The 25682-nt window shown below is 46.9% G+C and overlaps 1 protein-coding gene across 1 annotated transcript; it reads left to right on the top strand.

Moving 5' to 3' along the window:
- Nucleotides 1–16283: 16283 nt before the first annotated feature.
- On the top strand, nucleotides 16284–17345 carry LOC135376098 (speckle-type POZ protein-like). Its single transcript, XM_064608670.1, has one exon. It carries the CDS (start codon nucleotides 16284–16286, stop codon nucleotides 17343–17345), a length of 1062 nt encoding a protein of 353 aa, XP_064464740.1.
- Nucleotides 17346–25682: the final 8337 nt, after the last annotated feature.

The raw sequence follows: 25682 nt of genomic DNA, 5'->3' as shown, positions 1-25682 counted from the left end.
GGAACGTAGAGGCTAACCACAGTGAGCAAAACGTCACGGAAGCGTACTACACACGTGACGCAGTCCACAGCAACACCCGGCGTCCGTGGCTGCACAGCAAAAGTCAGGTCACTTCGTACGCACAATATTGTTCTGGACGAGGCCGCACCTCCTGATCGCACTATGTGGTATCCGCTAAGTCGAAAGTCATCTTTGACATAGGCTTCGCTTATGGCCAATATGGGGGTCTGGTACTTCAATAAAAACAATTTCAAGTCAGGGAGCTTACTGCGCAAGCCACGTGCGTTCCATTGGAGGAGAGTTGCGTTTTTATAGCAGCGGTCCATGGACAGATGCGAGGAAACGCTCCGTTGCAAGAAGCTGCTTAACGGCTGAGAGCTCTGAAGACCTCGGGAAAGTTTGCAGGATGGCCTTGAGTGCCGCGAAAATCAAGGGAAGCAGAAGATCGGCCAAGCCATTTGTGTCGACGCGACGCTCAGGCTCCGACCGCTGATACATGGGTGGACTCTTGTTTCCCACACTCGAGGTTCTCCCAGCTACTCCTGCATATGTAGGGCAAACTTGAGGACGAGAATTCACACCGCCATTGTTTGGCGGGCCATGAACTTGCTCGTCAGGTACACTGGTAGCTGCTTGAACTGTTGTAAGTTGTCTGGGGGTCCTCTTAGCCAGCATGACATTTACGCGAGCGTTCTTGGGTGGTTCCGGGTATGGATTGGGACGTGAGGCGCCGACACGCCGTTGCTGGCCACGTCGCGAACTGCCGTTCGGAGGCGATGAGCTTGTTGGGTTCAAGACTTCCGTCTGGTGCGCCACTGTTGCCACCCGCTTCTTTGGGCACATGGAGTGAGAAGCGGCATGAGGGCCGCCACAGTTGGCACATTTAGGCTGCCTCCGAGCAGTGCATTCTGTAAACTTATGAGGCCCAGCACATATCATGCACCGTCTTGACCCTCGACAAGAGCGCGCCAGGTGACCAAAACGTTGGCACTTGTAACACTGGACGGGAAAATAGGCAAAGGAAAGCAAACATACCGGAAAATTGTGAAACGTTCACATGGATGACAAAAGTCGTGATTAAGTATCATGATTACGATTCAGTTATTTTAAGTTTCCAGTGATTTCCATTGTCGTCGTTGCTAAATACAATCAGAGTAGTCGGGCGAATTTTTTGCCGTAGCCACGTTAAGGAGGAAAGCGCTCGGTAAAATTCATGCGGATCACGCTTAAATTTGTTGAGCTTCGGCTACTTACCCAGACAGAACATCATCTCCTACGGGCGTCCGAAATAGATCCCAATGTCTATATCTGAAAACTGACCTCCGTGGGACTCTCCTCAAATATTTATGGAAGGATATCCTTAGCTGTATATCCGCAGGAGGTCCTGTTGCGGCCGTTTCACGGTTTGTACGAATCAGCTCCGTGATGGGATGCTATACGGATCATGTATTTGAAGAGAGAGAGAAACGCGGAACCATGTAGCACTGCAGAAATTTGGCTTTGCATGAACCAACTCACTTTCTCAAGCTACATGAGTAAGAAACACAGACATTACGTCTACGTCGACTTAATACGCCAAACAATTTCTCATTTCGTCGTTGTTTGTGCACGTAATAATCGAATTAAACTTAGACAGCTCACCCTTCATTTCGACTCACAGGCGAACAGGGCTCTCGAATGTGTAGAAGCTCGCGAGAACACCAATGTACAGTGTCTGTTTTAATGACCATTGACCCGAATCGTCCTCGACTCGATGGAGGCCCTTGCAGCTGACAAGGGTCCTCGATAGTTGTCGCTGGCGGCTTCGCAGCTTCGTGTATAAGGAGCAGCCTCGTGATTAGCGGACAAGCATGCGCTAAACAAACGTACGCAATAAACCTGCAAACAGTGATATAGAAAGTCATGGTCCTTCCGTGTAACAGCTATTACGGTTTTTACATCCAACTAGCATTCACAAATTTCCGTTTCTACTCTCGAGATCACGCATCTGCGTGGCATCGCCCGGCAGACAGTTATGTGGGAAATGCTCAAGTGGTAAGAACTCAGATTCACTGAGCTGAGATTAATCCCAGTTCATACCAGTGCCTAATGGTAAGTATCACAGCGGGTCTTATAGCAACAACTCCTATCGTACTAAGCTTTTATTTTGTACCTAATGTATCTGCTGTATACAGTGCACTAACTAGTTCTCAAATGGGCTCTACTAAACTGTATAAATTTCTCCATGGATGGATAAATTTCTCCGTTGAACTAGGTTGACGTAATTCTGTAGCCGAAAATCGAAATCATCGCCCTTAGTGTTTTCAGTGCAATAGGGAATACAGGCATTTGAAGCTCTGGTTTGCATTCGATATTGAAACCCTCGTCTCATCACGTATATAAGATAGCTGAACAGCATATGTGTGAAGCATAGCACGTGATAGAACTGTTGTACGACAGTCGTGTACGGGTAGTGGATTTCCAAAACATATCGCGCTCAGCCGGCGAGGCTCCTCCTCACACTCGGCTACACCGGGATGCGTATTTGCAAGACATAGGAACGAACGCAGCTTTTTTTTTTTCTGCTGAATGGAAACATTCACGGTCCAAGCGACGTCCTAAGTAAACAATATCTGCTTGCCCGAGCTGGCTGGCTTGTTAGCTCTTGGGAATAACAAGCCTACATCATGGCTAGCCTTTTTCTTCTCCCTTTTTTTTCTTTGCTTTAAACATATTCCCCTTATATTATCCTAGTCTCGCGAGAGCTTCATGCAAGCGTTCAACAACTGCGCGAATGGTCTCGCCATACTTGTCCTGTGCTTAACTGGCGAGAACATTGTCCAAAAACGTAAGAGTTCCAGGAATTCCTTGGAGGATATCTTCCATTCTCGTTTCGAAGATTGCGGATGCTGAAGCTACCCCATAGGGTAGTCTCTGGTACGCTAAAAGTTATTGTGCGTGCTAACCATGCAATCGCCTTTCTTTACGCTTCATCTAGCGCGACGTGTGAGTATCCTTCTTGCAGGTTCAACTTGCTGAACCAGAAACCTCCTTTTAAAGAGAGGAACATTTCTTCCACTTTGGGAGCCGAATACTTTTTAAGCTCTACACACGAATTTACCGTAACTTCTGCTCCTTGCACAGCCTGTCAATCTCTGCCACCACGTTGTCTCTAAGGGGATACTGTGATGGACGTGCCTTCAAGTAACGTGGTTGAGCATCCGGGGGGGGGGGGATAAGAAAAAGAAAGGAAAGGTCTGAGCATCCGGCTTGAGATGCAAATGAGCCTCAGTTCCTGGCATGGGATCAATGCCTTCCTCAAACAGGATATTATAGTCTCTGATGAATGTACTGGTGACCATCTCGTGATGCGATTCGTCCCAGCTGATACAATGCGGTAGATGTAGGTCCCTGATCACGTCTCGTCCACACAAGGATGGTCCAAGGCATCCAGTAGATAGTCTTTGCCATCCGCATGATGATCCTGATAAGTTACAGTAACACAGACGTACCATTTTACGTGTAGCTCCACCAGGAAGCAGATGAGTGTGACACTGGCCGACTGCAGTGGTGGCCAAGCTTCACAATGCTGCAGCGATACCTCTCCTGGAAGTCAGGTGACCCGTGTCTATTTGCATAGTGAGCCGTTTTCCTTCCCACCGAAGGTCCAGGTTGGAAGGCTTCGACGACGCCTCTGACCGTATATTATCCAGGTGGTAACCCTGATGTGATTCCATGGAGCTCCGAGGGAATTTGTCGAAGAATTGCTCTCGGTTTCTTGGTACGGCATGCCTGGACAATGTGCCCTACCTTTTTACACTTTTTGGCACGCTGGGTTTTGCGACAGACTTTCCAGACGAATGCCGGAACAGTTACTCTTGAAATAAATAAAGGTGTTGTTGTTGTTGTTGCACTTGAATTTGACCCAGGACGCGCACTAACCCCCTGTCCCCCACTCTTTCCTGCTGTCCTCTGTCCATCTCTCCACGTCTGTACGCAGCTTATAGCCGCAGTTGCTTCGAGGCGCTAACACGGGGGGAGCAAAAAAAAATCAAATCGGAATAAAAAAAAACAAATCGGAAAGTTCGCGGCTGTAATGCACTGAGAGGAGTCCAAATATACGTGAATGTCACCTGTTCGGTTTGTGGAGCACAGGGGGGCTACGTAAGCGTGCATAAGTGTGCGCTCCATTGTGTGGAGGTGATAAACACTCAACTATGGTTCATGACAAGTGAACGTTTCTGTGGGTCTTCCGTTATGCCGTTGGCGACAAAGGATGCTTCTAAGCGTTCTGCGTATTGGTTCAGAGTTTCGACGTGTTCATCAAATTTGGTTACTGTTCCGTAGATCGCCATCTTGACTGTGTTCGCCTTTGCGGGTTACGTCCTTTTCCTCCACCCAAGGCCGATGTCATTCCGGCAGGAGAACAATGTTAGCCCTAGTAGGTAGACATCCTCGTCGCCAGTGAAGTGGTTTTCGATAACAGTAGTGATGTCTTGTGGCTAGGCACATACATACATGTTGACTGGGATGTTGCGACGCTAACTCACGCCGATTCGCGCGCATTCACATACTACAGGTGAGTTCCTCCGTCGAACTCCTCAAACGAACAAGCGAGTGCAGGTGCAGGCTAGTCGTCTGCTGGCAGCCCCGCGGCTATTGACATGTCCATGCTTGCATTTACTTTAATGTATGCAGTGTTTGTGTGTATTGTACTTCATTCGCTTTACTATAGTCATTGGAACAATTAGATAACCAGCTTTCAATGGAATTCTCTCAATGGAATGCCCGAAGTCTCCAGTCGAAGACGCCTGATTGTCGCCATTTCTTCTGGCGGCACAAATCCCCGTTGCTCTGCGTCTCCGAATGTGGTATCACAGAAGATTTTCGGCTCTCGAACTACCTTACCTTCCTTTCTGAACCCCGAGGACGAACAAGTCGTGTCACGCTTTTTGTCCGGTCTGACATTCTCGTACTCCGCCGGACAGTGCGCAGGCAGGGGATTGGTGACTATGTGGCCTGTTCCGTTCGTCTGGACTCCCTTGATCTCACGGTTGTCTCCCTTTATTTGCCTCGTGGTGTTCCCTACTACATTGCTGAATTGGACACGCTTATTGCCAGCCTCCCGTCGCCGCTTGTGCTTTGTGGTGACTTCAACGTGCATAATGCCGTCTGGGGTGGCACACGCGCCGACGCAAGAGGACAGCGCATTGCGGACCTCTTCGCCGACAGAGCTCTAAGTATATTGAGCGACGGTTTCCCTACCTTTCTTCAAACCACGTACCTCTCCTCATGTCTTGATCTTAGCGCTATGTCAACATCAGTAGCTCGTCTTTTTTTTACATATTCACTCTACCCCTGGTCATTTTGAATTGTCTTTGCCGTCACTTACCTTCCTAGTGCACATTTTTCTAGTCGATATGTTTTACCGTGATATATCACATACTTATATCACATAGTTAATCTCATCCTAGTCCTTTGGAAGTGCTTTACTGCCGTTCGGCCCTTCCTGTCACGCCAAGTCATATCTAAACTTCCTGTGCAAAGCATAATGTTTATGCCCAAGTATTCATAGGCATATTAAGGTACACCTTGCTGAATGCCACGACTCAGTTCTGAGAATACTGCTCCCTAGCATTCCAGACCCTCAAGCAGAAAGGAAATGGGAGAAACACGAGAAGTAACACGCGCACACGATGACAGACCACAAGGGAAACGTAACACAATAAATGCAACACCACACAAAACCAGCAAATCACATACTAGAAGTTCAAAGTACAAAATTGGAACGACACGAGCGTCACACGAGCACAAAATAGACAGGAAATAACGTGTACGTGACAGGATTTCACACAAAAAATGTAAGGAACCTAATCACGAGGAATTTCTGCAGCGATCCGTGGCAAAATTTTAGCGAAGCAGTAAGGGAAGCGCTCACAAACAGCAAACCATGTCACAGCTTACATGCATTCCTATGGGCTGTCTACGGCCTTCCAAAAACTTGGAAGGGCCGATCCCATGTTTCCTTCCTCCACGGTGGTGGCGCTGTAATTTCAATACAGATAAAGTCCCTGAATACTAAGAAGTATACACTCTAAATCGTTTCACACCTTTAAAGGTGTAAAATAGGTGTATTAACAAAGATCACACCCCTTTCACACCCTGCTACTTTTTTTTGGAAGTTCCTGAGGGTGTGACAATGGTGTACAACACCCTCAGGTGAAATATGGTGATAGCGTGTCGCCTGGGTGTAGAAAGGGAGTACGTTTATTTTCATTCACATGAACAAAAGTAAATATATACAACAACAGCGAACAGGAAGTTACATTACAAAAGTGCATGGCCTGGATTTACAACACGTCTACCATCTGGTAATGCATGCAGATTTAGAAGATCTGTTGAGATAGTGCTTAAATTTCTAAAACATGTTGCTCCTCATTGCAAGACAGAAGAAATACACGATAGTGCTCATCATACTCAACTGCAGTTAATGTTTGTACAAGAAAAATTGTATCAGAGTTAATAACATGTATACCTGCAATCTCAACGAACACGGGTAAGTCCTCCCCGGACGATTCTTTGGCAACAACAGAGCCAACAGCAAATGTGTTATCATTATCAACTGCACTTTTCACATAGACTATAGATTCTGCGTGAATATCACGGTCATGAATGTAACTGAATCGCTTCTGGGGCATGTTGAAGTATAATCTCCTTGGAACCATCAGTAGGTGTGGCATTTCTGATGAAGGGCTGCGACCACACATACATTTGATAAAATTGATGTCTTCTTGCTAATGAAAGGGTTATGTTCTTAAAATGTCGAGTTTTTCTAGCAACATCTTTAAAATGCTAGTGTTTGCCTTCGAAACGCGTACAAACATACAGATAGGAGAGGGCCAAACATCCTGATGAGTCGTGGATAATGAACAACGTAATGCATTTTACAGGAGTTAGATATTTGTGGGTACAACACTGCAAAGCCTTGAAGAAACGAATAAATGCAACGTTCTAAGTAATGAACATGCATATGGGGGAGGTGCCTGCTCATGAGAAGGTCTACAATTTCACGAAAAGCTATATACAGCTGCCATGCTTCATTGCCATGCACAGCTGCCATGGCATACATGATTGTCTGTGTGTCGGCTGTGCATGTTTACACACATATTTAATTAGCTTGATGTGCATACATATGTGTACCTCAATGTGTATTATACGCAATATGCTGGTAATTGTGAATACACAGTTACCAGCATGTTGCCACAAACCCAGCAGTTTTATTCGGCGTTACACCCTTTACACCCCAATTGCCATGAGGGTGTTAAAATACACCTTAAAAGGTGTGCGCCATGAACATTTTGATTTACACCCTTTAAGGTGTAAAACGATTTAGAGTGTAGGGGCTTTAAATACAGAGCCTTCGAACCGGTTGAGCACATCCGGTACGATCAGTTGGGAGAGACGGGAGCGACGCGCATGGGGATTATCCATCCCGGACGGCGATGTTCCTGGCCGCTTCGAGGTCACGATTGATTGCCTCCGATCGTTCTGTTCCGGGAACTCCTCTACATTGCTGAAACATGGCCGCCGCTGCCCCGATGAATTCCATTTACCTGGCAATAGCCAAGTATTCCTTGAAGAGTATACTGGTTCCTCACAAAGTTTCGTGCCATGGAAGCCTCGCGGTGTATTTATACTGTATTTCTGGTTCACCGTAAATCAGACTAAAGCTCAGAAACTCGCCGTAGAAAGTATCGGAAAAGACCTCTGTCGGGACGCCGTTCTATGTGGGCACGCTGTTGTGACGCTTTGAGGATTTGCTTCTGTGAGAAGTGAGATGGCTTTCCCGAGGGAGGCAACTGTAACTTGATACGACCCGCCTTGCGCGAAGTTGCAATGCCAAGGGGGCCATGAGGACTCGTCCGGCAAACGTTCGGCTATATGTTTCCGGGTGTTTCCGGTGTCTGATTACAACACAGCATCCACGAAGAGTGTCTAAAAATAAAGAGCAAAAAGGGGGGGGGGGGAAAGCCCGCGAAAACGAAGCGAAACGGCAGTGGGCGGTTGGAAGGAAGCATAGAAAATGCTGCGACTGGTCGCCGGAACCGAGGTTCAGTGGCCAGTAAGTTGCGGTAGTTTTCTCCTATATCGGCCACCGTCCTATAGTCCGAAAGACGTCATACATAACCCAGGACGGAGAATTCTCCGAGGAGCATCCCATCTTTTGGTGACGTTGCGATCCTCAACGGCCGTCGCTATACAGCCTGGAAGCTCGCCCCGAATCAAGGAATCATCGTTTTGTGACAAGAGACGGCACACTCGGTGAGGGCACTGACTTTGTCACCGTGTCGGGCTCCTCATTAGGTTAGGGAACGCGATAGTGTCTAGATCTGTCTGAGCAATTTCTATCGTTTATATCGTGCATCGTATTTTCCACGTTAAAGGTTTGTTGTTTCTTTTGCGCTGAGTCACTCTGCCTTTGCGGGTGCCCATGCACGTTAGCGTTTCCCAACCCCTTTGTGCTCCGTCTTCTCCGAAGCCGGGAAGCGTCACACTGTGGTGACTGACTTAGAAGTCTTTAAACGTTACACTTCGTAGATTTGTACAGTAACTTATCGATCGAATATATGTGTGGGAGTACGCCTATTGTTGTTCAGCACAAGACTATTTTCAGTGCATCCGAAAAATGTTTTCCTTCTGTTCTTAACGAGAGATGGCGCTACACGTATCGCAGTGGCAGAGCCATAGCGAAGCGGTTATTCTCTTCGGTACAGCGGTACAGATGGTACAGCCCTTCGGTACAGTGGCTTTTCGAGACCCTTCGGTTCCCTAAAACTCTTTTGGTGAGTCTCCGGTTGCTTCCTCGCCACTGATCACGCATCGACCGTCCGATCGATTCTTTGTACCGCGCCGGTTCCCGAAACCTCCCTAATAAATAGCTATAACGATCTGTACGTTCAGTTCAAGATGGAGTTCCGATTATTGAATCCGGTTCAGGGCCCTACAATATTTTTGTCACTAAATAAGCTCCGTAGCTTATCTAGTGACTCTGGTGGTGGTGGTGGTGGTGGTGGTGGTGGTGGTGGTGATGAAAGAGCTCGCCGTTGTCGGCCGCACAGAGGTGGGCAACGTCACGACTGACGCCCGGGGGCAATGTGCGTCATGGGCCGACTTCTAAGGGGACTTAGTGACCCTAATTTTTGTAAAGCCCTCTTCCAGCCAACCACAGGCCTGATTTAACTTCGAAATGTGAAATTATGCGGAAAAGAAGAAGTTGTGACATGTTGTGGTGGAGGATGAACAAGAAGAAGAAGTCACACTCTCGTAGCAGCACGAGCGAGTGATATTCTTTTTCGAAGAGGTAGAATTTCGCCAGTTGTGACGCAAGGTGCATCGCATAGTATTCAGTACGATGGGCATGATGGAAGCCACTGATATGGAGGAGAAACGGAACCCCCGACGAAAGAAGAGTCGCGATTTATCGCAGAAACGCTCGAAACCAAGTACGATTTCGAAGACCAGCGTTGAAGAGCCATCCACGAAGCCGTCAATGGTATCCAGGAAGAGAGCTTCCATCTCATGTCAGCCACAACAACCCAAGAAAGAAATCACGAAGAAATCTGACGACGAGAAATCCTATCTTGGGAGTTCCATAGACGCGACGAGAACCTCTAGGAAGTTCCTATCGTGGAAGTACACGGTGTCCATGCAAACGCTTTCTGAAAAATCGTGCGTATATCATGGTAAGGTTCTTCTCTTGCCGAGCGATTGATGCGTGTATCTTTGTTGTCTCTTCTTTTTGTTCGAGCGAAGTTCAATGACACTCATTGCGATATACATAATGCAAACTCTGTCGGCCCCGCGGGTGTTGGGCGACCGCTCGCCGCATTGGTTGCGCGTTAGCTGCGTCTGCGTGGACTGCAATATGGTAAAATACATGTGGAGAGTCATTCTTGAGAATCATTCTTCGCAGAGGAGCCGAAATATTCTGAAGTCTCCATCACCATCGCTTCATGGTCCCTACTTCCTTTCTTTTTTTTGTGTGTGTGTGTGACTATTAGCGCCGCGAAGCACCTGAGACTATGAGGAGCAACGTACAGACAGACGGAGAGAGGATAGTGGGAGGCTGTGGGCGACAGGGTGGCCCTGCTGCCGCTAAAGTAGCGCCCTCAACGTTACTTAAGTTAAATGCAGAAACAATAACTTCACGCCCATATCTTTTCAGATTCAGAGAGAGAGAGTCCGAAGTCCACCAATACGCTGGTAATAACCGTCGTATCCGTCGTCTTAATTCTGGTTGTCACCGCCGCAGGAGCCTTCTGGATTTACAAGCATTACAAGGACAAGCTGAGACAACGCAAGGTGATAGAATGCACAACAACGGAATGTAAATTAATCCAGCGCCAACTTAACAACGAATTGGACAAGAAAATTCACCCTTGTGATGATTTTTATAGCTACGTGTGCAGCAAGTGGATCAAACGAGAATCAGGGGGATTTTTACACGATGTCATCGATACTTACACTCATTCCCTGATAAAGGCTCTCACGTCTCCGGAGTCAAGCCATCCTGACAGATTCGGCTTACACGTAATGGCCAAACTGTATCAAGCCTGCCGCGATTACGCGATTAGCAGCAAAGGAACTTTCAAAGACGCAGTAGGACAAGTCATCGATCTGCTGAATTTTAGGCCCATTCTGAAACGGCAACAACACATTTTCGTATTTCTGCTCGAAACGTCATTAACCAAGAATATACACTCAACATTCACGGTTCGATTTCATCGCAGTGAGAAATCGCAATACTTGCGGTTCGACCTCGGATACTCCATTCGTTCCAAGATGTATGGAGTCGTGGATGCGGACACCAGTAGAGCTTCGGAAACTGAGAAATCGATGACATTTATGACAACGCAATTTCTGAATGATTCTCGTATCAGCTCTGACATCGATGCAGCCACTATATTAAGCCTGGATGCCAAGATTCATCAGTTGCTCAGTGCGAAGGCCTGGGTGACGCAGCTGACGTTCAACTCGGTTGCGCGCTTGACGTCACGCAAGACCATAGAGCAGATCATAGAGGTCGTTAACAAGAATGCACCACCCGGTTTCAGAGTCGACTTTGGAAGCCAGATTGAAATCGCTGGACTTCGGTCTCTGCTGGATATTCGCAGGATCCTCTCAAATGGATCTGAGGGTCTGCGGGACATGTACCACTTGGTGAACATCGCAGCCGATCTCCTCCGATTCACGGCGCACAGAAACCTTGCCAGGATTCCGTTTGTCTGCCTTCGTGCCACGAGGATTGCCCTCACCAACACCTGGCAATTTGTGGTTGCCCGATCCACAGACCATCTAAGTAGCGGAACAGTCGCCAAGGAACTGGTCGCACGTGTCAGGGACATGGTTACGGCTGGCAGTACGTTCGCAGTGTTTAACGAAGACGAACGACAAGGTGGTCAAGAAATCTTGCAGAGTACAACAGCGATCACCTACGACGGTTCAGTAGTGGAAATGCTAGATGAACATACCGATTATACTTCGTGGAAGCTCGAAGGAAAAGATCTGTTCTCGGTTTATGTAGAAGCGGGACAAAAGGAAACGGTGATGCTCCGCCAGTCGTTTTCTTTGACGAGTATCATTAAGGCTAGCGAGAGCCAGTTAAAACATGATCTAAGGTTCCACGAAGCGGAGAGACTCCTTACAATCCCCACGGCGTATCAAAACCCTCCCGTTCTTTTCGAGCAGTCAGACGAAATTCCGCTTTACATCAACGTGGCGACACTCGGAGTCAAGATCGCCAAGGAAATGGTACGTGCTTTGACTGTGCCGTTCAGAAGTTCGAGCACGTCAATTAACACCCTTCATGGGTCTCTTACATGCCTGAAGAAAGTCGGTGCAGCACATGGTATAAATTTGACGAGGATCACCGGAGCCGACCTGTGGGAGGCAGACGCAGTTCTGTGGTACTATGCTCTTCACAGCGTGTACGAAGGCCTCCAGGATTTGGTCATCAACGTGGGAGAGTCTACAAGTGGCGACATCTGGAAGGAAACGCAGCATTATCTTTTCATCCGCTTCTGTATGCTATCGTGTACGCCACGGGAAGAAGACTCCAAGGAGATTCCTGAGGTATTCAAAGAGCGCTGCCTCGTCCCACTTCTTAGTATCCCGGATTTCGCCGCTGCCTTCGGTTGCACTGAGAGAGAGAATTTCAGAAGTGACATCTGTGTTTCTCACCAGAAGTAAATAGTTCTCACATGTAAATAGTTAGGACAGATAGATCGTTCACTATACAAGTGCTTGGTCGAAATACTGTGGACGTCCTGTATTATTTGTCACTGTAATTGTAAATGGCGAATAATGTCCCAAATGTGTGACGTACATTTTTAACTGCCTATACGTAAGGGCTGCTATGCTGAATATGGTTACAGCTTGTGTCGAGAAGTACGACACCAATAAAGGTACAAGAACATCAGAGTTTGGAATATATCGGTGAACGAAAGACTGATTCAATTAATTTCGCTTTACAATTCTTTAATTTGATCCTACACCCGTTACGCCAAAATGTTCCGCGAAGATGTCACAGGGGTATTGAATGACTATCGACCCCGATCGTCATCGACTCAATGGAGGCCCGTGAAACCCCCTTGGAGCTGACAAGGGTACTGGACTAAATTGACAAAAAAATGGACACAACGAAATGAACCCCGCACGCGCGTACAACGAAAAAAATCTTGCCGGTACTCTTCATTACGTTGGAAGATATGTGGTATCGCCAGCTTTTTGCTTTTCAATTTCATACGCTCTTTCTCAGTGGTTGCAGGGAAAAAACAAAGCAATCCACGAATAAAAATGCATAAATACTAGACATACAGTGGCGCGCAAACTTGCCTCGAACAGCGGAGCGCGTGTCATCGGGGGCTGATAGACGGCTGGAAACGAGATTTGGGTAATCCAGTATCCCGTTGGAAGGAGGGGGGGAGGAGGAGTGTCGTTGGGAGGAACCCGAGAGGTCTGCCTGCCTGATTAGGCGGCATGTTTCTCGGGAAGGGAAAGGTGGTGGAGAGGAGGAGAGGAAAGGGTGAAGTGGAAGACCGAGCGGAATCCGCTCGGGGGGAGGATAGCTGCGTCCATGGGCCGATTTCAGGGGAACTGTGCCGGCATACGCCTATTACACATCTGAGGGAAACCCAGGAAAAACCCCAGACGGCACAGCCGGCCCGCGGATTCGAACCGCGGACCTCCCAGTCTCCAAGCGCACGCGTTACCGCTGCGCCACCGGAGCTGGTGGGGGGAGGGTCGGCACGCACAACGGGGATACGCGTTCGCCTTACCGCACCGTTCATCAGACACACCCGTTGTGCGTATCAACCCTCCCTTTAACCGGATAGTGGGTCATCCCAATCTCGTTTCCAGCTGTCTATCAGCGCCTGATGACGCGCGCTCCGCTGTTCGAGGCAAGTCTGCGCGCCACCGTATAAGCACCAAGGGACGGTACACACCCCAGAAACACGACATATACTGCGTACTGGTGTCGTTTCAACGCGCATCAGTATGACGAAACAAATAAATAATACGTACCGGCGAGGTCCAGTGTATACGCGTCACAGTACTCTTCATTGTTGTTCTTTTCTCGTCTTCTGAGCACCAGTACATCATCGAGGGCACATTGTCGGAGTACGCATCGTTCTCGCCATAAGGCGCAACCGGCACAACAAGCTCTTACGTCATCAGAAAAATAGGGAATACTGCAACGAACATCACGCAGGACACGGAGCAAAATCTTGCCGCAAAGCAGCTCTGTCTATTTGACACCTGAGAGAAGAGACCACGAGGAAAAACAGCCGTTTAAAGTCCGAACCACGAGAGTTATGCTGGCAGTGTTCTTTCTTTCTTTCTTTCTTTCTTCTCTTTCGTAGTAGCTAGACGGAATGGTTGGAAGTATCGTGACGTAAAGCATCGAATTATTTTTATTAACAGTCTGAAATCGAAACAAGCGACGGTTGGTGCATAATACACCTCTCCGTGTTTGTAAACAAACGACGTCATACTGTTCGACAGAGCAGCTGGCTTTGGGAGAGTTGAACTATGCTCGAAGCTATGGGGCGAACAAGGTCGTTCCCGGAAACCACGGTCTTGAGGAGATTACGATGACCCCTGCACTCTAAAAACTGAACTTCACTGCATAGCAAGCTGTGCGCCAACCATTGCCACGAATGATAGGGTCATCGCTGCTGATTCAAGGAGAGAGGGAGGCGTACGCCTTTTTGTGTCAATTATCATTTATTCAAATTGACACAAAAAGGCGTACGCCTCCCTCTCTCCTCGAGCGATAACCCTATGATTCGTGGCAATGTTTGACGCACAGCGTGCTATGCGGTGAAGTTCAGTTTTTAGAGTGTGAAAGGGACGCGACCTTCGATTCTACCTGTCCTTCAATATAGGAAGCAGCGAACGAGTGCCTTTTCGTGGAACCCGGCCCTCCTCCTCCGATTTGTTTCGGTTTCGGTCTGTCTACCAACGTCATGATGACATCTCTCTGGTATAGAGGTCTATTTTGCGGAGTGCTCGTTTCCGGGAAATGGGGTCGACAGGGACTACCATCGGAGGACGCGAATAACCAAAGATCACCAAATGCATGCAACCACGGCGTCAGCGTGTCACAAAACATCACCAAAGCTGCACTGTATGCGCTTTGAAAGCACGTATATAAGTAGGGAGTGACTTTTTTGGGTTAAACCCGATTCCGCCCGGTTATTCCCCCCCCCCCCCAAACTAACCTTGTATTGCCAACTGTAGGATGGAACAAGCGTAAGCTGACCTCCGACCAATTCGGGTTAAACCCGATTTCTCCCCGAATTCCAGCCACTATGAAATCCTCAAGTGACGTTTTCAACAGAGTTGTACAAGTTACTTGAAAAAAAGTAATTGATTACCGTTACAATTACTGTCACGGCAAAAGTAATTTTTTACCGTTACAAATTACTCGAATAAAAATGTAATTAACTAACGCGCATAAAAGTAACCCGTTAGTTTGTGGGTTACTTTGGATTGCTTTGATTATGATTACTGTACCTAAACGCAGGTGTCGCAGTGATGCCAAACATGGAGAGTACTGGTAGACGTGCAAGGTCACTCCAAATAGACGTACACTTTATGCAGGGCTCTATTTACGATTTATGTCAGACGTGCGGCAAACAGATTTAACAAATTCGCTTCCGAACGACGCCTTCGTTGAGTTTCAAGAGCGCATGTTGACAATGGCATTGACCGCTCAGAATTTCAGAAAAGACTTAGGAGGACAGTGTCGCCCTACATACAATCATAGATTGAGAAGTTACTCGTCATAAAGAACTGGTTACAAGTTAAGCTACCGTGTGCAAAATGTAACTAAGTTGATAACGAAGTTCTTCAGCCTGAAATGTAACTCGCCGTTGCTGAGTTACTTAAAAAAAGAACGAGTTACTTCCAAGTTACTTGGGATACAAAATGGCATTACGCAGGTGCAGCGCGCGTGAGCAGTTGAGTTAGACCTTGAGTTGCCTGCGGATGAGTGCAACACGCTTAGATCGTTTTCGTTTGTGTCCAACAATAGACCTCTCCCTGTTTGTAAACAAATGACGTCATAGTGTTCGACAGCGCCACAGACTTGGTAGAACTGAACTACACTCGAAGCTGGAGGTGAACAAAGTCATGCCTGAAAGCCACGGTCTTGAGGGGATTACGATATCGTCCTTAAAGGGACGCGACCCTCGGTCCTGCTTTTCTTTCAGGGGGAGGCAGCGAGCAAGTGCCCATTCGTGGAACCCAGCCCTCTCCTTCCGATTTGTTTCGGTTTCAGTCTGTCTCCCAATGTCATGATGACGTTTCTCTGGTAGAAGTCTATTCGAACGCTTTGCATCTTACTCCTTTTCGGCGCACAATGGTTCAGCTTGATTTCAATGGCAGCGATTCTTACTTCCTGAATAATATATATTTATATATTTCTTACATACATACATACATACATACATACATATTTCTTACATATTTCTTACATACATATTTCTTACTAGCTGCCTCTCTCCGAAGCGTCTCTTCGAAGCTTCCCTCTGCGTCCACGAGGTGACGCTAGCGCGACATCCGTACGCGTCATCCGGTCTCGTCTCTCCCAGACGTTGTGTGTGAAAGAATACACCAGTGGCTCAGCACTCAACGAATTCGACATACAACGAACGCATCGCTCCTATTTCAAGAGTCGTCATCGCGAAAGTGTATGCCCGTGTTTTTCTGAGGCGCCCACTGTGGATCAGAATACAGTCATGGCAGCTGTCGCAGGAGACGTTGACGTAGTTTCGACCAGCTATAGCTACCAGGAATACACGAAGGTAAAGTGTTTGCATACTTGGGTGATCAAAGACTTTAGTTTAATTTCTGACGCCGCAGACCACTACATTAACAGCGGAAGGTTCTTCAAAGGCGATATCAGTTCGCGTCTGTGGAGCATGTCATTGTATCCGGCTTACACGCAGACGACGCAGAGTAGATGCTTGAAAATAGAAGTGATGTATTACGGAAGTGATGCAGTCAAAGCAGCATGCTGCGTATGGGTAGTGAACAAAGACTGCTTGCAAGTAAGGAAACAAGCGACTGCAGCTCGAATTTTTTCGCAGTACGGTACTTGGACCGCCGTTCTCGGGAACAGAAGCGAGTTCCTTGACGATACTAGCTGTTTGTTGTCAGATGGCGTTCTTACGCTGTGCTGTGAGTTAACGATATTAGACCTGCGTAAATCGTCTGCGGTCTGCACCCTCGAAAACCCGCCTGAAGGACCAAGTTTTATGGATGACTTCGGTCGACTCTTCGAAGATGACGACTACGCCGACGTGACCTTAATTGCAGAAGGGAAGGATTTTCGAGTGCACAAGATCATCCTGGCCATGCGATCCCCGGTTTTTGCCGCCATGTTCAGAAACAACATGAAGGAGAAGCAAGAGAACCGAGTACATCTGGACGATATCTCTGCTGAAGCGTTGCAAGGAATGATAACTTTCATCTACACGGATACTGCGCCCAATATGGCCTCCTTGGCAGTCGATCTTCTACGTGCTGCAGAAAAGTACGACCTGAAGCGTCTGAAGTCAATGTGCGAGTACAGTCTCGCGTGCAGTCTCAGTGTGGATACTGTCGTGGAAATGCTTCGCCTAGCCATAAAGTTGAACGCCGACCGACTGAGAGATTTTGCCGTCTGCTACATTAAAGCGCACGCCGTCGCAGTGGGAAAAACTGATGCTTGGAAAGTGATGGTTGAAGAGGAGCCTCGCCTTCTGGAACTGTTCACTACCGTCGGGAAGCAGACAACTGAAGTGCCACAAAACAAGTGAAGACATGGTGAACTGCATTGATCAGCGTCTTTTGAACAGTGGGAAGTGGTTGATGTAGGTCCATCGCGCTTCTTGTGGAATCTGAAGGCGAGCCTGTGTATGAAGCTTCGCTCGCTTGCGTATGATATTGTCGTCGTTTTCATACATGTTCTATTTTCAACTATTAATTTTTTTTCCTAAGAGCAGCGTTATAGTCCTTCTTTTAGTGAGCCACACAACCCGTTAAAACGGATACGGTTGTACAAGATACCCCCAAAAATGTAATTGAAGTTATGCTGTGGAGTACCAGGAAAAACACCACAAAGTACTAAATACTCAACTCTGAAAAGTATACCAGTGTAAGTTACTTTCAACGCACTGTGAAATCAACAGTTAAACTAAAAAAGGCGAAGATAAGAACGGATAGGTGCTGCTGTTGTTACCCCCAACCTGCAGCGATGCTAAAAGGTCAGATATGCCAATTTTGAAGTGCCGCAGAACTGAGCGACACTCGCGCTGTGTGTTTATTAGCGAACACTGAATATGTGTGCGAAATATCTTGGTCCAACTGTTCGTAGATTTTTAGAAAACATTTTCTTTTTCTAGTTTCCCAGCCCGCCCGTCAGACCGTCGGCAAACCCTGCGCACGGGTGCACCGACGTCACTGCTCTAGGTTTATCTGTCTTTGGCTTGGCATGGGCTCTTGGCTTGGCCGCTTGGCTTCTTTGATTCCGTTCTCTGTGCATTGTAGATTAGCAAACAGCTGTTATGTTATTGCTGAGCCGGAAACAAAGCATGTGAACAAATCTTTGGTACGGCGTCGTTTGGAAAGCGCACTTCCTTGTGCTGGCCTTGCCTTTTATGAGCTAAAGCGATATACGCGATATGCCACGGCGAAGTTGTCGAGAATGCGACTGTGCTACGCTGTTAGAACAATTCATCGGAGCATTCAAGTGTTACCTACAATAATCTGCCAAAAGAGCAAGCGAAGGTCGAAGATCTTGAAGCTCTTATCTGACAGCGAATGTCTGAGTTCCACTCGAAGGATTTCGTCCACGAATGTTATCATAGGTTACGCGCGACTCCAGAGGGCAATTTGGAATCTGGCACGAAATCGTCTGAAGTGAGATGCCCGACCAGGGGGATGAACGTGTAGTATAATTCTATTGCTGGGAAAAACTCACGTGACCTCAAGCGCTGGGCCAATCGCTGGACAACAGTTGAGTAGCTTTTTGCTTTGCTTTTTTTTTTTCCCTCTGGGTGACCTGCTACGCTGGCGAGGTTTTCCCTTTCCCATCTGTTTCTCTCTCCCCGGCTTTGGCGGTTCTGGGTGGTTGTGGATCTTCGTTCGCGTCGAGTGAAATAAGTAACAAAACGCGGAAGCTTTGGCTGTTTCTGTTACACAAAGTGCTTTATTCTTCGGGATAAGTATTTCGAAATCAGAAATATGCAGTCTGCTGTAGCTGCGCCAAACACGAACATGACATGAACATTGTTTCTGAAGTTCGAGTGATATTCCGAAGCAACTTTTGCGTTCACTGATAGGTGATGTCTCACGTAGAAGATTTCACAGTAGAACAACAGTATATTGGCTGCACAGGCACACACATTCACTGATCCAGCATGACAGAGAATATGTCCATATCCCTTTGCTGCTTGAGTATAGGGACCGTGCGACACCTAAAGGGGGCGCGCTGCTCCGTCGCGACAGCGCAGCAAGTGGCGGTCTTGCAAGTATCCGACGTGATACCACGCCGCCCGTTCTATGCATTCTCAAGTGGAACCGTAGCGTGCGTGGCGTCCGCCGTAATTAGAAGGGCTAATTTTCGAAGTGCAAATAATGTGGAACCTCTCTGGGGCGCGAACGAAGAGAATGGAGACAAACTGCACAGAAATCAACCACCGTATTCATAATGTATCTAACAGTGCGGAAGGAGAACAGCCACTCGCGTCTGTCTGGTCAAAGCACCTGTAAGTGATACCTGGAGAGGATGGTTATTTGTCGACTCACAAAATCGTGGCTTGCTAGCTAAGGCTATATACGTGTATTTCTCTGATTCCAGCCACTTGTAATATGATTTTGACTGAGTCTTGTATTCCTTTCGTCCTCTTTGCACACACATAGCTTCGTCATTGAAATCTACATCGTGGTCCGCTTTATCCATACAAATAGACACGTGAGGTCACAACTTATTGTCTAAACTTGTACTGCAGTTTTTCAAGTATCTTCAGATGCAATAACGCCAAAGAGATCATCAAAGAAGAAATTATATGAGTTTTTACCTCGGCTACCGCCGTAGGCTTGCGGCACGACAGCTGTGAAATGGTTGATGCGTAAATACTAAAACTAAACCTTTTGGACAACGTAGAACTTCCATTGTCACTGTGAGACTCGTCAACCAGATTACCGGGAGAAATATCGGCTCTGGGCACTGGCGATGAAACACCTCAATCAGTATCACGATCCAGCGGCGTTTCACCGTCACGAAAGTGGCAACTGTAAATCATTGATCATTTCGCAGGTCCTCATTCAGTTTCATTGAAACTAGAACAAAAGAAATAGAATATGTTGTGCACACCTCATGCAATGGCCGAACGCGCGTCACAAACTCTATTCGCTGCCAGTCTAGTGCCCTCGGTGGTATTGGAAGCATAGAAATCACGAGAAATGAAACATCGGGTCCCTAATATGAAGAGTTCTTTTAGGTGATGGCACAGTTAGCGATGCAACAGTTCCAGTGTGGCAAAAAAAAAGACACCCACAGTTCACACAAAGCTGGCTACCCGGCGGCTATCACGCAAGGTTCTTTCTCCGGAGGCCGCATCGCGGCGCCACCAGTTTGTCGCACACTCCCTATAGGCGTCTGGTTAACCCGTCACAAAGGAACTTGTGCAGATGCTATGGCGAAAGATGGTGCTCCAACCACTCAGAGTGGCTTATCGATTCTACTGTATCCATGTAGATGCTTTTCTGAAGCAGATATGAGTTGTGCAATACCTAGTTGATACCTGAGCAAGAACGATCAGAATGGGGATCAGAAATGTGAAAACCAAAAATTCTACCGGCCGAAATGCTGCGTATATGCCACAGGTGTGGTGCTATGCTATGCTAAGCGGCAGAATGGAATAGGAACTGACTTACCTGTCATCCAGTGGGTAGCGGGAAAACGGAGTATTGGTCCTTCTTGAATCGTTGTTGCACCAAGCAAGCGAAGCAGTCCTGCCTTCCACTTATCTATCACTGAATTGACTTGCAGAAGTATCCAAGAAGCTCCGAGCTTTTCAGAGTCGGTATCGACAACATGCTAGGGGAAGGACACTAAAAACCATCTAAAGCGGTACCGGCATGCGTCCCTGCTGCACCCACCGTATTTTGAAACTTTACGGCGAGTTGCTCCGACACCGCCGACACGGCGCCACCGGCTTGCGCGCTAAACGGAGAATTCATAATTTCAAATCGACCAATGAGCGCTCGCATACTGGGGGAGCGGCCACAGAAGCCAATGGGCTGGTGACAGTTGAGAACTCGCGCTCTGACGTAAAAATTCTGACGTTTCATGACGTTTGATGACGCGAAAAGCTCGCAGCGCCTCACTTTAGTCCGCAAATGAACTCGTGAGTTTCATTCCCTTGGCCCGACACACAGATATTGAACATGCCACGGAGGATCAAGGCAAAAAATGAGAGCGAAAGGTAAGTCGAGGTTCAGATATGAAAATAGTAAGCTTCATGAATCGATTGTGCAGCTGTCCTACTGCGCTTCCTCTGATATAGCCACGATTAACAACACAAGAGTATTGATAATCTAACTTGTGAATTACGACAGGTGCACGCTGAAGGCGGAAATGAATAGCAGGGTCTGGCTTGCATCTGGTACATGAAGAAATTGCTGACACGTTAGTTGCGGTCTAGCTGCTACGAACAGACCTGTGTGACAATGTGATGTTATGATTTGAGTATTCACCTATACTCCACTTTTCATGGGCGCTCTCATGCAGACACCTTGGAACCACTCTTAAACCAGCCCTGAAATACCGAACAGCCCAATTTTAACCATTTTCGATGTTCTGCCCTCAACATTACAACCTATGCTTTCAGGGTGGAAGACAAAGGTCGCCATTCCGATTAACTGCTATTCAAGCACTTTTGCTGTCCGACCACTGGTTCCTGTGGATGGGGGGGGGGGTACAAGCTTCACTGTCTGATATACAGGGTGTTTCACGAAAATCCCCCGGCTGAATAATTCGTGAACAGGTGGCGCTATCGAAGAAATTTCTGTTTGGTAAAGATCCTTGGGACATCGACCATGAATTGAGTAGTGAGCGGCTCATTTGCATACGCTCACAATTAGATAAACATCTTAACTTTTAACTTATATTTCGCACGCTTACGGAACCTCTGTTTTACGCATCGGGACCTTCAGCGAAAAATATTGCAAAAAAAAAAAACGCATCGACACTTAGTGATTGGTTCGAGTAATTAATTGGTTTCGGTTTACATTTCTTGCGCGGAGCAGTGCACCAATGCGCTCTTTGGATCAGCTATCCGGATGTAAATTTCGTGTTCACCCACCTGGTTGACACACGGGGTTGACGGAAGATAAGGAACAGCCGCAAGACCGCAGGAGACGCTTTGGTGTTCCCTCTCCTTCTCTACACTCTTCAAATGAACTTCACAACATATAGCACGATCCTGGCCACCCATCATCCCGGATGACAACGCACTCTCCTTGGATTTGATAAGTATGGGAGGCGTGTGCCTTTTTTTTTTTTGTCTTTTTTAGAACCAATGATGCCGTACATAAGGACAAAAAGAAAAGCTCCGCCTTCCCTGTTCAACAAATCGGGCGAGAACGTTGTCATTCAGGATGATGGTTGACTAGGAGTCGTACCCCCTTTTTATTTTAGTATACCGGGTGTTTCAGTTAAATCCCCGGGCTAAATAATTCGCGAACGGGTGCACCAATCCACGAACTTTCTTTTTTACAAGTATCTGTCCGATACCACCTACAAGCTGCACACCGTGTGAATGAGTGGGAGGCGCTCATTATTAAAATAAAAATGCAAATGAGTTTCGTCAAAAAGCGTATCTTCTAAAGCAGGGCGCTGTCGGCATTAAAATGGGTACTACCCCTTTTGGGACCTTCAGTTGACACCTTTTAGAGAAAAATCTGCCACCGAAGCGGGTCATTTGTTGCAGTAATTAATTGGTTTCGGTTTACGTATTTTTGTCGCGGCTGGTCGCGGCGAAGCGCAAAAGGGTGTATTTCATTGGTGTAATTCATTAATGTAAGGACGTAATTTATTGATGGATAAGGGAGTGAAAGAGCGTCCTTTTGGCGCTGCGCCGCGACCAGCCGCGACAAAAATACGTAAACCGAAACCAATTAATTACTGCAACAAATGACCCGCTTCGATGGCAGATTTTTCTCTAAAAGGTGTCCATTGAAGGTCTCAAAAGGGGTAGCACCCATTTTAATGCCGACAGCGCCCTGCTTTAGAAGATACGCTTTTTGACGAAACTCATTTGCATTTTTATTTTAATAATGAGCGCTTCCCACTCATTCACACGGTGTGCAGCTTGTAGGTGGTATCGGACAGATACTTGTAAGAAAGAAAGTTCGTGGATTGGTGCACCCGTTCGCGAATTATTTAGCCCGGGGATTTAACTGAAACACCCACTATATATTTGTATTTTATTTGTACGTTTGTTCCAACCGTCACTCTCTACCTTACAGCATGCGTTATATATTCTGGAATTTTGTAACTTGATGATGGTAGACCTGAAGAAGTACAGCCTTATGCAGGAAGGTCTCGTCTCTTTAAAATTTAGACGCTCTCAACCGTCTTCTTTCTGTTGTGTAAGCTCTTTATAAAGTAAACATGACTATCCATTTCTTGTCAATATTTTTTTTTTTTTTTTTGCAGTGGTGAGCAACCCTAAGGACACATGCATGAAAGGGAGTCTATTTGGGATGACGAACCAACATCACCTCATGAGGATTCAGTGGTTGATGAACGGTCCATGTGCACAGGCACATAGAAACTTCTACAAATAATTCATGAAAAAGCCAGTCACCAGCGATTGACAATGGACCCTCCTGCTACTGTCAGGGGTGTTACATTTCAGACACTCATGGACTTTTCATGCATTACTTGTTGACTTTGTCCCGAGGTGGAGCTCGCCACGGCTAGTTTGCCTATCTGTCACTGTTGCGGCTTGTGTTTTTCTGTTTATGTGTTCCAGATTCAGAACTGTTACTTTGGATCAGGTCAGGTACATTTTATTTAGACATGGCAACCAGGAAGCGGTGTTTCTCAACACGACTTCGCAGTGGCCTTCCTGCTGCGGCCATTAGGCGTGTATGGAAAGCCGCAAATTATATTCACCATACTTTTATTTTGTGCTATGTAATCGTGTTAAAGTTCTGTTAAAGGAGCGTGTAGTGCCACACAATGCAGTAATATAGTACTTCAGCAATTTCAGTATGGGAGGAATGGCAGCGCATGAATGCAGGAAGGAAACTGTCATGTTATGACAAATGGATACGTATTGTACATTTAACTACTTATTTTATTCCTCAGCTTTCAGCAGCGTATCGTATCAATCCATGTTGTATTAATTTGGAACATATTCATTTTAGTAGCGAGAGCTGCTGTTACTGCACATAGCCCGTGTGTGTTTGTCTTTTCCATGCCGTGCCCCTTGGTTTTCCTTCCTGATGCTACACATGTTAGGGATAGGTTTTAGAACGGCTAGTCCCAGCCAAGTGACGATTGCTTTTCAGGGAATTATCATGCTGACAGATGAAACATAGGGTTTAAATTATTTGGTGGACAGGAATTGCGTCGCTTCACACAAAAACAGCTACTACTAAGTAAGATTGGCTTCAAATCTAGTTTTCTTGTGTTACTGCTGACATAATCACACAAGGCGTAGTATCCACTATGATCCTTTATAGATGGGGGGGGGGGGGTACGTACAGTGCAATCAACAGATGGTATTTACAAATCTGTGTTTCCTACTGTATTGAAATGGGGTAGTTTGTATCTAAGAGCCATACTGGAACACAGGCAGCCAAGGACGAACTTTCGATGCCCTCGAGAAACTTTCAATGCATTGTAGGGGCTCTGCATGCTCCCTAAATTTCCAGAACAGAGATCAAGGCTGCGTGTAAACAACATGTGGCTAGAGGAATCCAAGACAGATGCATGTGCAAGCAGTCCGCGGTTGGATCTGCCTCTGTCCGAGATATGTTATCTGAAAGGGGACGGACGGGCACACTCAGTGTGATACAACAGCTGCCGGTGAAATCTGTGATTCTGTTGGTTAAATTGTCATTTGTCTAGCAGCATGTGTGTGTATATCTCAGAATCTGGTAATGAATATAGCAGTTCAGAGCTAGCAGTTGTGTCTTAGCTGTCTCACCCTGTCCTTGGCTGCTTGGGTGCGCTATTGCAAAAAGAAAAAAGAAAAAGAAGACCATAGAAAAACACGAAAAGAGCGACCTGGAAAGCTGCCTGTTCTAGTGCTCACACTGAGGCAATGCATGAGGTGCCATGTTCAATGCGTGAACTCTACTGTACTCATGAATTCATGAGTATAGTACACATCACAATGGCAACCAATTATTCAGACTTTTCTGGATCTATTTTATCTTTTGGAGCTTTGATTGTCCTGCCTGTTATTGGACTTCACGTGATACCCTCTTGCGGAGTACTTGTGCTCCACCGGTCTGGCGACGGCTCTTTGAAAGCCCCCATCGTCATCCCTTCATCCTCTCCCAACGCGAAATAGGGCAGTGTACTGTTGCGACTCGTCTCTATTCGCCATGCCACGTGGACCCGTTTCCACACTTAGCAGCACAACAATTAGGGAAAACGGGTCACCATCAGATAACCGACCTATTCATCCCGTCGACCAGCCGGACCTAACCGGAACTTGGAGGCTCGGACAATAACGGAGTGGCATCGTGACCTACACTCTTCAGAACACGACGACATGAAACAACGAAAGTTTGGCCTCTTTCCCAGGCACTATTTGGACCGGAGCTGACGTCTCGACTTGTATACAATCAGCTACTGTGACATCAGCTTCCGGATTGTAATATATTTAAGCGCGGGATCCAGAGGACCCGATTTTCTGCTGTCATCATTGCCTCAACATGTGATTAAACGTTGTTTTGTTACCCGAGCCGTTCTTCTGCCTGGTTCTCTGCCTGCACGCTACCATTTGGACCTTCGGTTGCAACAGTACCGCCTCAGCGGCGGTGAATCGCCCACCCCATCACCATGCAATGTATGTATGTATGTATGTATGTATGTATGTATGTATGTATGTATGTATGTATGTATGTAT

The sequence above is a fragment of the Ornithodoros turicata genome, unplaced genomic scaffold (genome assembly GCF_037126465.1).
Source record: "Ornithodoros turicata isolate Travis unplaced genomic scaffold, ASM3712646v1 ctg00001032.1, whole genome shotgun sequence".
NCBI classification, from domain to species: Eukaryota; Metazoa; Arthropoda; class Arachnida; order Ixodida; family Argasidae; genus Ornithodoros; species Ornithodoros turicata.
This window is presented reverse-complemented; position numbering and strand designations above follow the sequence as displayed.

What these genes read in the sequence shown, in the direction of transcription:
- LOC135376098 (XM_064608670.1), top strand. Translation starts at nt 16,284, where the DNA reads ATGGCAGCTGTCGCAGGAGACGTTGACGTAGTTTCGACCAGCTATAGC.